Source organism: Haliotis rufescens, unplaced genomic scaffold (assembly GCF_023055435.1).
Source record: "Haliotis rufescens isolate VD_foot unplaced genomic scaffold, xgHalRufe1.0.p SCAF_13, whole genome shotgun sequence".
In the NCBI taxonomy this organism is placed as follows: Eukaryota; Metazoa; Mollusca; class Gastropoda; order Lepetellida; family Haliotidae; genus Haliotis; species Haliotis rufescens.
Genome location: NW_025963813.1, coordinates 5,916,470 through 5,937,617, shown reverse-complemented (window position 1 = coordinate 5,937,617; position 21,148 = coordinate 5,916,470). Strand labels below are relative to the sequence as shown.

The 21,148-nt window shown below is 40.9% G+C and overlaps 1 protein-coding gene across 3 annotated transcripts in view; it reads left to right on the top strand.

Annotated features, from left to right (window-relative positions):
- LOC124117162 overlaps positions 1-15,821 on the top strand; it is a 37,167-nt gene extending 21,346 nt beyond the window's left edge. The window contains exons 1-7 of one of the 3 annotated variants that reach the window (XM_046478910.1): positions 4,630-4,760; positions 7,956-8,064; positions 8,878-8,993; positions 10,663-10,683; positions 12,062-12,176; positions 13,746-13,871; positions 15,716-15,821. In XM_046478910.1, coding sequence (XP_046334866.1) covers positions 4,724-4,760; positions 7,956-8,064; positions 8,878-8,993; positions 10,663-10,683; positions 12,062-12,176; positions 13,746-13,871; positions 15,716-15,728 — 537 coding nt within the window. In that variant the 5' untranslated portion in view covers positions 4,630-4,723 and the 3' untranslated portion in view covers positions 15,729-15,821. Of the gene's footprint in view, positions 1-4,629; positions 4,761-7,955; positions 8,065-8,877; positions 8,994-10,662; positions 10,684-12,061; positions 12,177-13,745; positions 13,872-15,715 lie in introns of those variants that run through there. The other 2 variants (XM_048394121.1, XM_048394122.1) reach the window with 2 other exon arrangements.
- The last annotated feature ends 5,327 nt before the right edge of the window (positions 15,822-21,148 follow it).

Sequence of the window (21,148 nt, the reverse complement as noted above, 5' to 3'; positions counted from 1 at the left end):
AGATGAGCGTAAACTCTTATCACCTAAATTGTCAAATAAGCAGCATTATTCCCTTAAAAGCCTAATAGTATGTACTTCGTCAGATATTGATGTATTATTGCCATTTACCAAGTTCTTAACGCATTCTTTCAGAACGGTTCCTCTTAATAAGTTATTTTGTTAATTTGAGTATATCTTCATGGGGTAACTCAAATTATGATGTAAAAAGTTTTGTACTTTAGGTCACGTGGCGTTTAATGCAAATAAACCTGTCTGTCTGTCTGTATGCAATTGTTGTTACTGTTAATCCTCTACTGTTAATCCTGCACCTACTATATATATTCTGTACTATGTCCCTCATTCAGCTCATATCAGGAACTACATCCATCAACTTAGGCGAAATCAAACCATCCTTAACTACTGGGCTGGGGCCCAACACAACCCTATTCTCAAACAAATCATTACCAAATACAACAACCTTAGACCTGCCACCTTAAAGAAATTAAAAAACAATCACACTTTAGCCCCATACCTTACACACCTATACAAACTCATTAAAACACACAAACTTGAAAAAATTAAACATACAGCCCCATCAAACATATACATCAATGGCAAACCCCCTGCTTTTAAATCCCTTCAATCATCCCGCTAAATTCTCTCATATAGCTACATTCCTTAAATCAACAAATCTCATAAGTAGACTTTAGAAAAATCCCAACAAATCACAGCATAATTACTATATACAAAATCCACACTTTTACAATTTAGGATCGGGATCCAAATTCTCAGCGCGGACCGACTTCTCTGACGTCCGCGCGAAAAATTCGCCCATATCCAGACACACATAGTCACACCCGTTCATCCAGCCACCCACCCAAGCTCAGTCCCCACGCTCACGGTCACGACTCACCCCCTCTCCTGACTCCCCTACCCCCAGCCAATAAGCCCAAACTTTTTATAGTAGGTTTTCCATCCGCCCCATTTCTTTTTTTAACTTACTATTAGATATTATTATATTAGCATATCAGCTTAACTGATTATATACCATTATAAGTCTATTTACTAGCTGCTCCTCATAGACTAGGTTTCTTACAGCTCTACTACACCTCCGCTAAACTTCTCTCTCCCCCTTCTACCCCCTTTACTGTATTTCTTTCTTCTTTACCCCCCCCCCCCCCCCCCCCCCTAACTTATAGTTAACGATTACTTTCTTATTTCTCACTATTATTTATTATCGTTTAACCTGTCTGGCCCCGACTGCGAAATAGCCAACGGCTGAAGCGGTCGTAAAATCCACTAATACTCTCTCCTCATTCAGTCTTGCTTGACAACGGTTTAAGGATCTATACCGTAACCTCGCTTTTTACAGTATTAAAGTTGTTATCCATAAAATAGTCATCCGTCAACTTCTAAGTAATGCCTATCAAACAATTTAAGTTGTAAGTGTACATATATTGCAACGCCATGTTTAGTCTATAACGACTCTAATGCGACAAACTGCTGCAACACTATGTTTAGTGTATAACGACTATACTGCGACACACTGCTCAGCACTTTGTTTAGTCTAAAACGACTCTATTGCGACAAACTGCTGGAACGCCATGTTTAGTCTATAACGACTATACTTCGACACACTGAAGCAACACTATGTTTAGTCTATAACGACTCCACTGTGACAAATTACTGCAATACCTTATGACCATAATGCGACACTACATCCATAGAACTGTGACACTGTCACAAAGCTACGGTGACGCTGAAGTGAAGGTACGACAATACCACGGCACCACAACGACACTTGTGCAAAGCTACATCGATTGCATGCAAATATAAATTCAAAATACTGCAATACTGACGTGAACAAAACGAGACACTAGTTCTTCATTCAAACTTTGATTCGCATTTAACAATACTTTAACGTTCAACTAAATTTTATGGGGATGAAAGTTATATGTATGCAGGATGTGCCAACCAAGCATCTTTAAAGGTCACTCCATTTTATAACCACTGATATAGCCAGATGATTAAACCAAACTATCGCTAATAGCCGTGGTCATCTGCCAGATATCGCCCACATGAACAAGGGAGAAGGTCAAGGATCTCTCACCATTATCGGGGGGATAAACACAGGATTACATTCATTTTGTTTTCACCAAATTGGTATATTCATGAAGAGCTAATTTGCAAGTGATTCCATGGCACTTGATTGGCAAAACATAAATCTGAAAAAAGCCCATAACACTACTGTTTCTTGATTGGGTGATAACAGAACGGGTGGAGTTTGCGTTATATTATTCCGCTTAACGATGTGGCTGATTTCATCGTGGCCTACATATTTTTGTGTTTATGATCAAACAAGCGATCTGTGGGGTGTCCGTGTTGTTGATGATATCTTAGAATTTACTTCAATATTTGTTTGTGGTTATGGAAGTATAAACGTGGAAACTGGTGTACAATGAGTGAGTGAATGAGTTGGGTTGAACAGTATTCCAGTTATATCGCGGCGTGTCAGCTTAATGTGGGAGGAAAGTGATGCAGGTCTAAGACGTTTACCACTTCGGTGAAACCCATGAGCACGGGTATGGTGCTGACAAAACTAGAAACATAATCGGGGCGAACAGGGATTCGAACCCACAATCATAGGTTTCTGGTGTGCCAAATGGACGCAACGCTGCACAGCGAATCGCGGCGCCTCAGACGACTGGGACACCCATGCCCCTGGAAACCGGTGTACAAACTGCCTTTTCGGATGTACACAGTGCGCCAACCGGATTTTACGTTTATACTCCATGAATGAAACTGTTTTGTTGAAGTATGTTCTTCAATAATCTGTAATGTTAATAATATAACACGTCCCATTTTAATTCTGGAAACCCAAAAGTCCAGAAACTCTACGCTCTTTGCCCAGCCTCGGTTAAAGGTATTTACAAAATTAAACATGCCGTTTTCATGGGAACATACCAAGGAAGAAAATATGAAAAAAAAATTGTTTAAAAACTCAATATTTAGACTATGTCGCCCATGGGCCTGCCCATGGGCGAAGTCTGGCCCATGGGTAGGCCCATGGGCGAGAATATGTTCCTTTACTTAAAACTCATGTTTTTGTTTCGCAAATACATTTAATGTATTCATTCAAGTATCATGACACAAAATTTAACTCATTTTAACTTCATTCAACGATTTTATAGCGATATTGAAATATTTCGCCCATGGGCGAGAAAAAGGTTTGGCCCATGGGCGAGAATATGTTCCTTTACTTAAAACTCATGATTTTGTTTCGCCAATACATTAAATGTATTCATTGAAGTATCATGACACAAAATTTAATGAAAAAATGAAAAACAAAATGTTCAAAAACTCAATATTTAGACTATGTCGCCCATGGGCCTGCCCATGGGCGAAGTCTGGCGCATGGGTAGGCCCATGGGCGAGAATATGTTCCTTTACTCAAAACTCATGTTTTTGTTTCGCGAATACATTAAAGGGCTAAAATAAAGACTGGTCCGCTCGGAGTACACTGTTTTTGAGTGGGGTATTCATGATGTGGCATGGTATCTCAGTCGACTGGCGATAATTAACGATAATTAACTTTCACTCTTAATTCCAGTGCTAACTGGCAAACGTAAAAGAGAGAGTAACCTGTGCGAAATGGATGTGTCAGGGATAAGGAATAGTCACGTACAAATTCTGCGTAAGTCTGTGAACCGCCTCCATGGAGCGTCTGCCCTGAGAACGGAGGTCAATGGTTCGAGCCCCTGGTCGCGTGATACCAGAAGATGGTACTTGTTGTTAGCCTGCCTGGCTGTCGGTATTCAGGGTACAAAACAAGGACTGGCCGGCTCGGAGTCGCAATAATGTATCATTTTTGGACATATCTTTAAATCGGGATAATTTCGAATTGTCTACATAAACCAGTATTCAATACAGCAATACGTCATGTACATGTACGGGTGATCCATAATTCATTATGAAATGTTCATGTCAAACGTAAATATGATTGCGTCTATGTTTCCGGGAAGGACAAGATATGACATGTACATACTGATACTTTCATGTGTGGTACTCGGATAACCGGAAGAACATTAAATGGAAGTGTTTTCAGAACACGTGATCGGTTACATTCATACAAGGGTGTGCTGATTTACACTGCATATTATAAATCAAGACCTCAAATTGTGAGCTATTTTGTATCTTAAACAGACATTGTTGTACTCTTTACAAAGGGACCTGTTTTCAGTTTTTCTCAAATTGTTTTTTTCAACCAGTCCGCAGTGCTTGTTGGTTTCACCAGAGAGAAAAACACGTCTTGGACTTGCATCCCTATGGACTTTATTTTTCTCAAACATTTAGCGGACACCCAGTGTTTCGAATATCACGACCACTCATTTGCAATGTCCTATTGTTTTAATGCCTTCAGAAGTGCCAAATATTTACAAAAAATATATATGAATGAGCTATATGAATATGCTATTGTATGCTCACAATGTTACAGGGTAATTTATACAAACATAACATTTGCATTAGAAACAGGGAGTTGGCAAAGGCGACGTTGGAGGTGACTAATTTCATGCAATTTGCAAAGGCAATTAACTGTCGGAAATGTCAGTCAGACTTGTAAGTCACAGTAGGCGAATATGGAAATGAGGAAATTCGTGGGCACTGTAGCTATAAAGTGCAGAGTTGTTTCTGGTGAGCACATTGCAAAACCAGCACCTACTGTGACAAAACACCAGTCAGCATCATGGGCGTCAATATCATCTTCGTGATTTCTGCAGTGGGTAAGTATGCCTCATGGTGCTGATCTCATTGTATGTCAACACAGCCACATGGAATATATCATTATCATTTATTTTGTTCGTACATGGTTATTTGAGATCAATGCGGAATGTTCCCTAGGAACCTATGTTGCGTCTTCGGGTCGGGCGTCTTCCCGTCGAGCGGGGAGGTCGGTGGTGCTATCTCAGGCAGGAAAACCCAAACGATGTTAAAAAGTGTCACATTGTACTTGTTGTCCTGCCTAGCATTCGGCATTAACGGGGTAACAAGAACTGGTCTGCTCGGAGACAGTATGATGTTTCGGTGATTTGGTTGATTGCGTGTCATTGTCGCCCAACGGCAAGGGTCTGGTCTGGTCCAAGATCACTATTTTGAGGTTGATGTCATATAGCCGGAATATTGTTGAGTCCGGCGTAAAACATGAAACAAACAATAGTTTTTCAATGCGAACAGCACAGTCGCCTGAGTCATTGAAACTGTCTTTGTAGAGTTCTTGTCCAATACGTCCAAATCCTGCTCGACGTGGGATCGTATCGCTTCAGCACCATGATCGCCGGTTTCAACCAAAGTTTTCGGCCTGATTTCGAGGTTTCGTCACACAAGCATTACTGAAATACTGTTCTAGTGAGTGAGTGAGTGAGTGTTGTTGGGTTTTACGCCGCTTTTAACATTATTCCAGTTGTATCAAGGCGTGTCAGCTTAATGTGGGAGGAAAGCCAGAAGTGATGCAGGTTTCAGACATTTACCGCTTCGATGAAACCCACGAGCACGGGTATGGTGCTGACAAACCTACAAACATAATCGGGGCGAACCGGGATTCGAACCCACTATCATAGGTTTCTGGCGTGCCCAAGGGACGCAACTTTGCACAGCGAATCGCGGCGCCTTAGACGACTAGGCCACCCGTGCCCCGGAAATACTGTTCTAAGCAGCGTTTGATGTGATCAGTTGAAATGCTTGGAAGTATAAATGGTATGCATTGCAGTCCAGTGGTCTGAACACTGTAACTGTGACATACTTTGAAGAGGCACCGATGCCATGTGATTGTACACTGTCACTGCACACAGGTAGTAAATCTTGTCAGGCGAAGGTAAGCAATGTGGTCCGCGGACAATAGATGGATGGTTGCCTGTGTTCGGCAGCTTCACTCTTGAGAGTTCCTTTGATTACGGCGCTACACCTCACTGAAACACATTGCGGTGTCTCCTTACGCAAGAGATTAGTTTGAAATATGACTTTGTTCGGACAGCAGTTTAATGGGTACCCGGTAGGATGAGACGGTAATGTGACCATAACGTTCTCGCAAACCATACGACCGTTTCGGTTGCATACTTCCTAGGGAGCAAAAATGAAATTTAAGTGCACACTGATCCAAACACCGCGTAAATAATAATGGCGCGGCGGGATGTTGATGTTGCATTATAAACTTACTAATTATTATCATTAAAGAGAAGCTGAGAGAAGTATTTGTTCTCAGGTAACACATATAAACTTACGAGATAAACAAAGATCTGTTGTGAAGGCTTTCGTTCAGTTTACTGATCTAAAACGATTTCATTTTAATATCATGAATGCATCCATATGTTAATTGTGTTTACTAATTTGTGAACGACGCGAAGCTGCTTGATAAAATACAGAAAATCAGTATTAGACACGAACACATTTCTTATTCTGCGTCTTATGAAACAATACATTCCGATTCTACCAGCTCAAACCATGACGTACTTAGATGTGAGACCTGTTAAGATCCGAAGTAGAATAGGTCTTCAGCAACCACTACTTGCCGTAAAAGGCGACTATGCTTGTCGTAAGAGGCGACTAACGGAATCGGGTGGTCAGGCTCTCTGACTTGATTGATGCATGTCATCGTAGTTGCGTGGATTGATGCTCATGATGTCAATCACTGGATTGTCTGGTCCAGACTCGATTATTTACAGATAGCTGAAATATTGCTGAGTGCGGCGTTAAACAACAAAGAAACAAACATGGATATGTACTCACAGAGTATGAATACACACAAGTGTTTTCCAAATGAAATTTTCGTGCATCAAATACTCAATAACACCCGTAAATCTGATAACAAATATATTCATTTCCTCGTGTAAATGATCACGAACAATATGGACCCCATGTTTATAAATATTAAGTCGTTTCTGATAAACATTTCTACAAAAACATAGTTTTTACTTTTTTTTCAATATTATCAATATTTATAACTAAAAATATGCGGGTTGGGATTTTGTGAATAGACAAGTGATCTGCAAATGAGGAACGAAGGAGTATTCCAGCGATATCGCAGCTGTGGGCACTGGAAATTGACTACAAACTATATTTATGTTCGGAAACGAACCCGGGTGCTCGATGCTCGATGCTCACTGCAAACAATTGGTAGCAAACAGAAAGCATCGCGTTAGTCTGAATCCCTTTCAGGACGTGTCCTACATACATACACATGGCATAACTGTCCCGTTAGGATCAACGAGGATTTACTGTTTGCATTGCAATATAACTGTAGCCATTAATGGCATGACTGACCAGGTGTTTAGACTCAAATAACATGTCCTGTTTAAACCCGGTATTTCCTCAAGGATATATATTATATATATTTACCTGTTTTACTTGTGCCATATGTTCCCGTTTACAAACAATTGGTAGCAAACAGAAAGCATCGCGTTAGTCTGAATCCCTTTCAGGACGTGTCCTACATACATACACATGGCATAACTGTCCCGTTAGGATCAACGAGGATTTACTGTTTGCATTGTAATATAACTGTAGCCATTAATGGCATGACTGACCAGGTGTTTAGACTCAAATAACATGTCCTGTTTAAAACCGGTATTTCCTCAAGGATATATATTATATATATTTACCTGTTTTACTTGTGCCATATGTTCCCGTTTATGTTCAGGTGAACAATTGACTTGCCTTTGCATGTGTTTCTGGCGGGTGCCACCGATGGGGCAGGATATGCCCCCCTTTCGCGAACACCTGGGGTTATCACGGTCTGGTGGTGATTCATAAACACACGCTGATGATAGAGTCTTAATCGCACAATCGACTCGGTTTTTGAAAAGGTTTATAAGAATTATGGAATCGTTTTGTCGCTCTTTACATGTTTACACTGACTTGCTGTCGGTTTGGCAGTATGTGACCATTTGTGTTTCTGTTCATAAAGTCAATCAATTTTCTTCCAGTCAGTTTGGCGTATGGTCAGGACTGTAGTTCCGAAATGAACTTGGCAATATGTGCGTCAAGCCTGACAGGATATTCTGGCGATCCTGAAGCTTTGGGAGAATTCTGCAGGTAAGCTATAATAAATAATATCCCAATCTCATTGAAACAAAAACTTAGTTCTCGGCTACCGCCAGCAAAGATTTGAGGACATCCCATTACGGGTCACGTCAAAACGACCTTTCATCCGACATATCAGAGCGTCGTTTACCACATCGGAAAAGTGGCAGTCGGTGTGGGGTTTATTCAAATCAACCTCGAAAGGTCAACACAGGGTACTTCGAACAACAGTAGGTACGACTGATTCCATCAAAATCATCGTCTATCTCTCGCTTCAATGTCATAAACATTTGAAAAAGAAGAGACTTTTTCAATAGCCCGTGGGAGGTACTGCCATACAATCTCTGCCATCAATAAGAGCATTCCAGAATTTTGTTTTGTTCAGTTTTCAAATTTGGAATCGACATCTCTCAAAGCGTATTCTGGAACGTAAGTCTGAAAGGTTGAAACAAGTGCCGTAAATCTCGGCAAGCTGCTTTCTGACTGGCTAATGTTGACCTCTTGTTAATCATTTCATTGGTCGGCCAAAGTTCGCGAGAGGTCGTTCTGACGTTACCTGTAATGGGATGTCCTGTAAAAGTCTTTGAGAAGCGGTAGAGAGCACAAAGGTATGATTACAAAGAGAATGAATAAAGCCAAGGGGGGTAGTAAAGTGGCGCTGGTCCTGGAAGTGTACCACTTTGGTGAAACTAAACACAGTTAATCAAGCGCCATGATCACGGCGAACCTGGCGTTACCAAGTTAAGAGAATTTATACTGTAAATCGGACTTGGTGTTGAAGTTGAATCTTTCGTTGACGTGTATCTTCCCCTGTATTTTCTGTAGTACTGCTGCAGCGACCGAAACCTGTGTTGCTCGTGTGCTCGATGAATGCCCAAACCTACGCTCCTCCAACACGGCACAATACATCACGATGATGCAGAACCAGATTTCCTCCTTATGTGAGTATTTCCACAACAGAGAGCGAATCATCATCAACTGGTGCCCAGAAAATACCAAAGACGTCAGTTGATCAGTTCGCGAATATCAGCTATATCTGGAAGCGCTCGTACAATCTCCAATGCTTCAGTTCAGATTTCTGACTGAGGTCACGAAAACCAAAGACGTATATAGATTGTATATACGTCCGTGCGAAAACAATGCCCAAAATTATTGTTATCGCCAAGCTATTGAATGCCAACACACTTCTCTGTATAATACTCTTAAAATATAACGTTACACTGGTAATATATGAAACCCACGAGCACGGGTATGGTGCTGACAAACCTACAAACATAATCGGGGCGACACCGGGATTCGAACCCACAATCATAGGTTTCTATATAGCGTGCCCAAGGGACGCAACTCTGCACAGCGACTTGCTGCGGCTTAGATGCTCCCCATTATTCCATGAATATCCCCATAAATGGGTTACACACATTGTACCCATGTGGGGAATCGAAACCGGGTCCTCAGCATCACGTGCGAACTCTTTAACCACTAGTCTACCCCACCGCCCCTTGACGTTAAGAGATATTAGACAAAACACACGCATTCACTACCAGGGCTTGTCTTAAACAATGCCTGAATATGTTAACAAGCAAAAGGCTAACATAACTGGTGCTGTTTGTGGTGTCCAGGTCTATTGGTTGTGGAAGACTCAATAAATGAGTGAGTGTAACGTCGTTATGAATGGTGCTTCAGTCAATGCGGGAAGTCCCTCTATTGTTTCAACGATCCAATATTTTTCATGCATGGGTAGTGGGATGTCAATTATTCAAGCCTACATTATATAATTATTATTAAATTTAAATCCACATTTCAATTAATATACACTTGTAATTTGATAAAAACAACAACTGTGTGTTGGGGTGTTATATTGCACTCAAACTAATTATTTGTCGTCAGACGTACAGTAATTAACTTCGGGGACACATCACTGCATGGCGGGAAATCAATGAATGGCGTGAAAGAGTATATTAACCATGCATAGTCAAACCCACCCAGAACTTTTCGGAGAATGTTAAGACTCCCCAACACTGCAGCCTTCTGCATTACCAAGATTGTCAGAAGGGCTGTGTATTCCTGGTAGCAAACCTGGGCACTCTCCCAATGTCAGTCAACAGATTGGGAGGTACCAAACCTAAGGTACCGAGAACAATGGGGAGTCGGACAACATGAAACTTGGGATGCAAGCGTGATATTTCGAAAGCGAGGTCCGCATATTTGTCATGTGTTTCCTCAATCTTGTCAATCACATTGCTGTCAAAAGGGACAGAAAATTCAATCATATAAATGATTTCATTGGATTTATCAAAAGGACAGGATCAGATTTGTTGGCCTGGATACGTCTAAGGCTGTAAATGTGCCTATTCCAAAGAATTTTGTATTTATCATTTTTCATGACGCCCTCTACATATTCCGGGTCGTACCTCTGTGTCAAAACCACAAGCAAGGCGAAGACGGTAATAAAATGATCGAGCCACTCCATAATGTCGCTTAAGATACTGTGTTTGTGCCAAAGCTGGGCATCCACTGACAATGTGTTGGACAGTCTCATTAAATTCATTACATAATCTACATTATTATTATTATTATTATTATTATTAACACTATTATTTTATTTGACAGGTCCTTCTACTAATGGAGATGGTGAGTATATATAACAGCAGTAAAGCCCCGTTAAACCGGACGGTACCGTTTCCACTTACCGTTTCGACCAAGTAAAGAAATGTCAGGATAAAATTCGCATAGTCGCTTAGTATTTTTTACTGTCTCAATGAATACATTAAGACTGACAACATCAGAACACGGGAATTTGACCAGGAAGTTTAACTTGAGCTTCAGGTATATGGATGATCTAATATTGTTCAGTTTTGTTCAAATAGCCAATATTCTTTCATTGATTGACCCACAGAGAGTGTCAACAACTCGAGTTTGTTCTTTCTGCGAAAATCTCAAAGAGCTCCATATGACTTTCGCTCAAAAGTTCTTCGTCCATTGTGACAGTCAAGGCCTCAGAAGAGCATTTAACAATATTTGGAGACATGTGAGAATATTTCCAAAGTAGTGACTAAAATGTCCGATGCAATTCTGTCAACATGAGCCATATGTTCTCGTGTTTGTTCAGGTAAACTCTTGATTTGATTTGCATGTGTTTGTGACGGGCGCCACGAAGGGGCAGGACACGGCCACATTTTGGCGAACACCTGGTATCGTCACTGATTGACAGTGCTTTCTCGGTGAAGAGTCGGGTTAGAATGGGTCCTTAGCAACCAATGCATGTTCCAGGAAGCGACATACCGGATTAGGTGGTCAGGCTCTCTGACATAGTTGATGCATGTCATCGTTTGCAAATTTCACAGAGCGATGCTCATGATGTCAATCACTGGATTGTCTGGTCCAGATCCAATTATGTACACACCACCCTAATTTAGGTGGAATATTGCTGAATGCGGCGCTGAACTACATAAAACAAATGATAGTAAACACATGCTTATAAAAAATCAGAATCGTACAGGGGATTGTTCCAATGATTATGGAATGGGTCTGGTACTTCCAGTCACAGATTCGTTGAATAACATGGATTTGAAACAGCCGGGGTTCGGATTAACGGGTTTTAAACTTTAATAATGTACAGATCTTTAATGAATAATGTTACAATTTGTGACAGGTTTGACCCTACAATGAAAGTATACATATCTCAGTGTGCTTCTTAGGTACACGACCCATGAAGGTCCGGGGTAGAATAGGTCTTCAGCAACCCATACTTGCCGTAAAAGGCGACTATGCTTGTCGTAAGAGGCAACTAACGGGATCGCTGACTTAGTTAATGCATGTCATCGTATCCCAATATGCGCGGATTGATGCTCATGATGTCAGTCATATATGCCATATAGCTGGAATATTGCTGAATGAGGCGTTAAACAACAAACAAACAAACAGCTAAGGTGCACAAACAAAATGACATGAAAAACTTGAAACATTTGAAAATTCAAAATGTCAGGAAGCCACTCACACACTATTTCAGCTACAGCTGAAGACGACTGTCAACCTGGGTACATGGGGAGACTCATGACGTGTGCGGCGCCATTACCGAGTCTGGACATGAACCCAAATAGTGCGAACTACCAACAGTCTTGTCGGTAAATACACACACTTCTTCTTATGTCAGTCGTGTTATGTATTGTGTATGTATATTGTTCAACTAATCATATATGTATACTCCATTACGTCATTATGTCATTCTGCATAATTAGTATTATTGCGCAAACGTGATAAGGGGGGTGTAACCTTAGAGATGTAAGGACATTGTTTTCGCATATAGTCGAGATTGTTCTCTGGCTTTGGCGTTTTATATTTGCTTGAACTGGGTCGATATTCTGTTGGTGCCTGAAGTCCCTTAGTCTCATCATACGCTGAGTTGCATTGATCAATTTTGCTGAGTCAACTACAAAGAAATGGTTTGGCCGAGACACTAAAACGGCCCTCCCACTGTATTGCAAAACCGAACAACGAGTGTTTCTCTTTACCTGTGAACAGCAGAATCTCTCCACTAATACACAGCAGAAGTAATTCAAAATTAACATATTGATCTTGTCGTTGTGTATGGGAGGGTAACCGGAGAATGCGGCGACAGATACACACTTGCTATTTTGTGCAAAATGTGTCAGTGGCGGGTGCTAACGGTATGGCAGGATATGCATATTACGCTTTTCGCGCACACCTGGTGTCAACATAATTTTCAAAAATTGTTTTACCTTTTGCTCTCGAAGGAATCTGTTTCTGCAGTTGGAGAATGTTCTCTGGCTTTGATTTTTCATATGAATGGATGCGGAATCAAATTGACTGCAACATATGCATGCTTATGTTTTATCATAAAGTAGAGGCATATATGGTTGGGACAGGGTTAGAGTTAGTTTTAGGTTTCGGGTCGAAATTAAGTTGGGCGATAGCTGTGACCCACCTGTGCAGTCTGTATATGCAGTCATCACAAACAAGAACATCGCCACCAACAGTAATGGCTATAATAGTAACAGTGTTTTATCTGATTAAGTGTCATCGTACTGCAAGATAAATAAGAAAATTATCAGTTTCTGGTAACCTTTTGCTGTAGCATTTATTTAAATAAACGTTGTGTAATTATATCGCCTGAGACCAAAACTCGTTTTTAGATAAAATGAACAAGAACTTGTACCAGACACGACATGATTGAGGAACCACAGCCATCCCCTTTTCATGTTAGGCTATATTAACATGTTTCCTACATGTGTCTGCTCGCCGAAATAAGAGTGCATGAAGTGGGTTTTACATCGCCTAGGATAGTATTTCAGTTATGTCTCGGCGTGTCAGTTGAATGTGGGAGGCAATCCCAAAGCGTTGCACGTCTCAGACGTTTACCGCTTTGGTGAAGCCCACGAGCGCAGGTGAGGTGCTGACAAACCTAAAAGCAAACCCATAGGACGCAACTCTGCACAGTGAATTGCGACGCCTCAGACGACTGGGCAACCTGTGCCCTAAACGACAAAGACATAAATGTAACCAAACAATGCATTTCAGTAATTGTCTTCTGTCAATTCAAATTATTTACGAAGGTGATGGCCGTTCAGACTGACATGGTCCGCTATGTTCCCCCATGTATGAATATTTGACTACAGTGTGGCAGTAGCAAATACTGTTTTTGAAGATTAAAATAATTTATTTGTTTTAAACAGAGAAGGCCTTGCAGCCGTGGATTGTTTGGAGGGCGTGTTCAATAGTTGTTCCAGCAAACCGGAGATCCAGCAAATGATGGCCAGTATGGACACTGCCACCTTGAGGAGGATGCTCGGCAGCTGTAGGTGAAAACTGGTCTCTGTTGACAAGATAAATAATATTTATACTTATGGAGTGAAACAATGGAACGCATGACGTGTAACCAGGACTACTTGATAAGGTGGCAAGTAAGGTGTTATTCACAGCAATGTACCTAAATGCAAGGTCTTCGCGGCCAAAAACCCCGCGGAAGACATGTTAGCATGATTTTGTCACACATGCATCGCCTGTTAGGTGGGAGTGATTGGAAACAGTGGCAACAATAGTCATCATGTCGAGACAACACATGAATGTAGCACAAATGGCAAACAATAGGCATGATTAGCTCAACAACTCCAAACTCCGATAAATAGGTGAAGGTCACAACAAATCCAGATCGGAAAGTTATAGATGATCGTGGTGGGTATGAAAAGTGAAAACTTCAAAATAAGCCTCATAGCGTTTAGGTCTACCTACTGTCAGGAGCGGGTCCTGGGCATGGTGAGATGTCGCGGGGTCACATTCGTTTTTCACATTCACCCAAGTATGACAACACATGTAACCAGTTATCGTTATTGAGTATCCATTCAATACTTGCGATCCCTTATTTTATTCCGTCTTAATCCTTGGAAAAGACATACAGAATATCTGAACAGAGAGGCCCCTCTAAGGGAAAGTAAACTGAAAAAATGATCGCGATTTGGTTGCGAATATCAGTTTTCCAGGACACATTTAAATAATTTCCGAAAGAGACATTTTCATAATATAGAATAGAAAGTATTCAAATGCACAAGTGAAAGTGTTGAAATCACACGCTCCGTAAACCATATCCATAACAAATCTATTTGGGGGCGTGGCGGTGACATATGTTTTCATTGGCTGATATGTTTGCAGCGTCTATATTGAGATTCTTAGTCGTTTTACACATATACCGTTTCTGCTATTTCGGTTAATCCTACAACAATTACAACATTACATATATCGTTGAATGTGTGAAGCGACCTTTCATGTTGACATTGTGAACAGTTTACAATCGGTAACTAACGTTTCATTGCTAACACCCAGTTTGGGTTTTGTAAATAAACAACTAGCTGCCCTCGGCCCTATTCAACAAAATGAATACCTGTTTGGGATTAATCCCCTGAGTAAACAACAGAAGGTATCTTCGATGCTTTTACTAAAAAGGCATAATAAGACATAAGTTGTGGATACGGTAATCAAATGGATGAGCTGACACAAAAAGGCCGCAATGCATTAACAAATCGGAGGCAGGAGCAGGCAGACTTGGTGTCGGCCCGATCATTATGATCGGTGTAATTGCGCAACGCGTCAAACACCGGAAACCGGTTTTAACCCCAGTAAGGGGATTCCCCCTCAGGGGGGGATTTTTTTCGTTTGGGGAACGATTTCCACTGTCGTTTTAAACGTCCGCTTAACGCTATTTCCCTTTTACAAAATTAATTTTTGTCAAGCATCAGTGATTATGTATTAAAGTCTGCAAAGTTGCAATATTGAGTTTACGTGCACTTTAATCCAAGACAAGGGATAATCCGTTTTGTATATAAACTTTATCTTCTCCGTTGAGAACCTATGCCTGTTGTCAGAGTCGACCATTTGAGGTAGAGAGGGCTAGAATGCTGTTGTTTTAAATAACCGATAGTTTCTTCCTGGAAAAAATAACTTGTGCTCAGGTTTTGCGACGAAATATACATTGTTCGCAGGACATTCTGGATCACCTGAATTTATTAATTGAAGATATTACTTCATTCATTTAGAAAAAAATAAGTTATGTGTCTTGAAGCATTGACAGAACAAATATACAATCACTACCTTATGTCCGAGTTTTCAAATTATACACGTGTTAATAATTCCTCTTTTTGAATATCTTCAGGTTGAATCAGTGAACAGACCTATGAGCACCTGGACAACAGCTTTGCAGGAAACTACATCTGAAAGCATTGCAGTATGGTTCATTTGAAATAAAAGAGTAATTCGTTTGTAGTTTCTTGAATAATTAACTTTACACATCGTCCGGGGAAATATAATATTAAAGGTTGCAAACATGAAAGACGTGGTATCCCACTGTGTTTTCAAAGTATTCCCGTTACTTGACACGACAAAACATACGTAACAGCAAGCAAGTACACATGCAGTGTATGGCTAAGTCGTCACAGCGTAAGTCGCTGCCAGAAACCTCTGATAAGGATGTTTCTAGGATTGTCAATTCATTCCCATGCTCTCAGGTGTCACACAAAGTGAAAAACGTCAGAGACCTGCATCACTTCGGGCTCTCATCCGACATCAAGCTGACAGGCCGTGATATAATGGGCGTTATGCCACACTCACCCACTACATTCAATGTTTGACCATGCTGTGTCAGACGCAGAAGGTACCAGACTTACGAAGACTTCCAAGAGCGTCATATGACTCTTGCTCAAAAGTTCTTTGATCATGGGTACAGCATTCAAGGCCACAGTAACAGATTTCAAACACTTGATGGTAGGTTGTGGAGGACATTTTCCGAATTCTCGGTTGTGACTTGCACCATACACGTTCCTGTATTTGTTCAGATAAACGCTTGACTTGACTCACCTTTTCGCAAACACGTTGTATCAGCATTATTTTTTCGGTTCATTGGGGTATGAATCGACGAACTGATGTGCAAACTGTATACCTCAATGAACCGAAAAAATACATAGTTAATCCTTATAATTAAATTCGACAACGAATGCATGTGTTTTTCACAACCAAAAACATATGTATATATATAAGCAGACAAAACTGACGAGATTGATAAACATTCCAAATGTAGGAATACATGGCGTGTCATGTCATGAATCAGGTGATTGTTTAATTTATGCACATAACTTGACACGCCACCAAAGTCACCAGCCAATCAACGGAGAGGAAAGATCATAGGACCTGTCAATCAAGTCAAGAGGTGAGAAGAACTGCAACAGTCGGAACGAACAGGAACAAACATGTCCGAGGGAAGGCGGCTGTTTCAAATGACATGGTCAGTTACCACCAGATTCAAACATTAGTTCCCTGAGTACGGGAAGACACAGTTGGAAGAAATGAAACTGTGAGACCTAAAATTGTATAACCCAGGCAAGTGAGCCTGCACTTTTGCTGGTTCATTCCTTCTCGGCCTTCGGTCTCAAAGGGTAGTTTGGACAATGAATATGCATGAATATCGTTACATGTCATGTGCATGACGAGACACGTGAGCAGAAAGTGAATTCCATAGACTCTAATATTGGAAAGGGTTTTGTCGCATCTATTTTTAAACAAAATACTTAATGATTATAACAGCGATTTTGAGGTTTTAAAAGTTAATCTGTTTGATGGATGTGACATTTTGTCATCAGTACAATATTCTGAAATAGCAAATCTTGTGATCCAATCCCCAATATATACCATAGCGGACACTTCTATCTTTATACAACTATAACAGTGGGGTTTTCATGTTCTCAAGAGGAACAGAAAACTATGACCAATTATTATCCTTCTGAACAAATCTGTCTTTGTCGAAATGATCATACGCATAAACTTGCATTGAACGTTAATCTTCTTTACATGTTTTGTACCGTTTCTGTATGAAATTGACCTCCGTGGTCTGATGGATAGAGCGCCTGCCCGGAGAGCGGAAGGTCGATAGTTCGATCCCACGATTAACTTTTCCATTATTCACCTTGTAATGGGAATTAAGCTTGAAATGTTTTTTCGTCTTTCGGCTTTTGATTGAAATATACCCTGCTTGTGTTGCAAAGGCTTGGGATGTTAAGGGAGATAGAGTAAGTTGCTAAAGGAGTCCGTTAGGCGGAATGGATGAAATGTGGCGGTAAATCTGAGCTACTTCTGTGAGTTTTCTTACAGTGATGGAGGTTGTTGGAAAGGATCTAAGTGTTGTCCCAATTGATGTTGTGATTGGGATGGTCCTATTGGCTATTTAACTGGTGAGATTATGTGATCTTTAATTCTGGTGTTGATGGGGCATGATGTTTCACCTAAGTAGGATTGTCCACAGTCACAGTATATTTTATAAACTACACCTTTAGGTTCTTTGGGTTCGGTGGTGTGTCTGCCATTGTCTCTTAGTAGGGTATTGAAGGGCAAGACAAGGAGATGACATTGTCGACGAGTTTGGATGGCTAGTTTGGATGGATAGTAGATGACACCATTGCCACCCTAAAACGCATTGCCAGTGATTCCAAATGGCAGCAAAGAGAAAACCAAAGCGTGGTTCATCGAGGACAGGTAAAGAAAATGGGTGTCTTCTCTCCATCTGACAGGAAAGGAATGTCGAAGATCATCTCGATTACCAAAAGAAAAAAACGAAGGTTCGGTCTATCAAAGGCTGGCGAATGAAACGAGGTGAGGTGAAATGGGGGTTTTCAGCTACAGCTACAAATCGTGCTATTTGAAAGTTCCTGCTTTCGATTTCATGGAAGTAATATCAACAGTTGAAGTTAGTATTGAGCTTGTGAAGATAGCAAATGATATTATTCAACGGAACTTCTATCACACAATACTAAATCATGGAATTCTAAGTGACGGTGCGTCACATCTTACACAGTCAATTCAACAAATTGCAAAATGTCTTTGTTTTGTGTTTCTAAAGGACTCCACATTCAGATGGACAAATACCATGAAATGGTTAACTTTCATTGAGAAAAAATCCTAAAATGCGAACAATATATTCCATTTGCGTTTTTATCCTTTATATCTAATGCCTGTACGAGCACCTTTGTACAGTTAGTGATGCGGTCACTTTATTATGATGCGTAAACAAACTTCGCCCTCACACACCCTGTGTAAAAGTATACATATATAAAATAAATCGTCACAGAAGCCTTAAGCAGGACGGACTGCTCTTTAAAATAAGAGCTTTTACAAACAAGAGAAGAGAAGTCTTGTCACGTGATATGCAAATTAGCTTATCGCAGTGGTGTTAAGCGGGGTTGTTACTTTCAGGATTCATATGATAGGTCAATTTGAAGGTTAATGTCATCGGAATGTGTTCCTACAAGTACTTAACAGTGTCTTACGAACTTATATTCAGCAAATAATACAAGCTTGTTCAAAGTACACAAGCATGTCCCGTTTAACACCGGTATTGTTTTCCTACTTTCGCTTTCCGCGAACACCCGGTGGCAACACCAGTAATCCATTCATATAATATTCACAGCTATTTTGCCTTTAACGCCCAATAGAATCTGTTTCTGTGGATAATCGAGATACAATGTCTTTCAAATTTGATTTAAAAGAAATAATACTGGCTTGTTTAAAAATAATATTGATAAGCATGTCCTGTTTTACACCGATATTTCCTCAAGGATATAAAGTCATGGTTCATGGGATGGTATAGTTTCCTACTTAACAATGTCTTACAAGTTTACATTCAGCAAATAATAATAGTTGCAATCAACTTGGCTTAGCAGTAGATTTGTGTTAATTCCCGCAAGGGGGCACGGGTGGCTCAGTTGTCCAAGGCGCCGCGATTCGCTGTGCAGAGTTATGTTTCTAGGTTTGTCAGCACCATACCCGTGCTCGTAGGTTTCACCGAAATGGTAAACATCAGAGACCTGCATCACTTCTCATTTTCCTCCCACATTAAACTAACCCGCCGTGGTATAACTGGAATATACTGTTAAAAGCGGCGTTAAACTCGCTCACTAATTCCCGCAATGTCTTTCCAGTCGGTTTGGCGCACGGTCTGAATTGTAGTTCCGAGGCGGAATTAACAATGTGTGGGTCGACTCTGTTTACATGAGTTAATCCCGGCCAGTTGGGAAATTTCTGCAGGAAAGCAATACTACAGATTTTGACAAGAAATACAAGTACATTTGTATAACTATTATCACAAGAAAACAAGTACGTGCACTGAAAACACCTAGTCAAATAATTTACATGTCAATCCGCACTTGTCACAGCGTTCGCGATAGTCTGTTTTTGTCAATGCTGCATGACAACGTCTTTGTTGCGAACAGTTGAACGTTCATGTTTCAGATACTGAGTTGCTTTGTATCTGTGCTAAGTTCAATAGAGGGACAATAGGGGCGACTACCATTTTGTTTAGCTAGCATGCTAAGTAGGGATTGCATTTCATTACCTACAACACTATCTTCCCCTGCCTTTAACGTAGTGATGATGCTGCTGTCGAAGTTTGTGTTGATGCAGTGTTGCTACAATGCCACAATCTTGCCACCATTCAGGCAGCAGAGAACGCCACCGCATTGCGGGATCTGATTTCCTCCATATGTAAGTATGTCTAAAACAGAGAGCGAAACATCCTTGTAAAATATGAAAGAAGTCAGTTTATCAGTTCGCGAACATTAGCATTATCTGTAAGCGTTCTTAAAATCTCCAATGTTTTATGCAGTTATTGAGGTCACGTCTTCATATTATTGATATATAAGCAAATGAACGCTTAGTTTCTGTCACACGTCTGTGAAATGACTACTGTGCTACTGTTTGAATAATACACAGGGGCAGAATCGACGCTGAGCCATCGAGCTTAAGATGAACAAAAACGAGCTGGAATCGCAAAAACAAAACAACCGAGAACGTTTGTCGTTAGGAGGTATCACATATTCTGTACGTGTTTCCGTACAGGCGCCGCGATTCCGGGTGCAGATTTGCGTCCCTTGGGCACGCCAGAAACATATGATTGGGGGTTCGAATCACGGGCTTTCCCCCCACATTAAGCTGACACGCCGTGCTATAACCGTAATACTGTTAAAAGCGGCGTTACACTCAACTCACTAACTTACGTGTAACAGAGTAGTCTTTCCCTGTGTGTCTTCATTGTCAGGGATGGGCTATAGTAATAACCACATCTCGACATGTGCTCAGATTTCCCACACCCGACTGTTGTTTGGGTCGTAATTGTGTATTGGGTGATAATAAACAGGTTATGGATGAATGAGTGAGCGTGTGTAACGCCACTTTGAAAAGTATTTCAGTTATATCACGGTGTGTAGGTTTAATGTGGAAGGAAGCCTCTTTGACGTTTAACATTTTGGTGAAACCCACGGGTATGGTGCTGACAAACCTGGAAATATAATCAGGGCGAACCATTTGAATCCCCGATCATAGATTTCCGGTAATATAATTTCCGTCGGTTGTGGCTGAGGATCACCACCACCGACGTTTCTCTGAAATCCCAAGACAAGAACACTGACAGTAACCAACCCTGGACGGGACCTCTAGACGCGAGCTCCATCATGATCGCTTTACAACAGCTACCACTACCGCCAAACGCAAGCTCTCTGTCTTGCGACGCATGTCCGATCGGTACGTGCGTAACCGTTAGAGAATC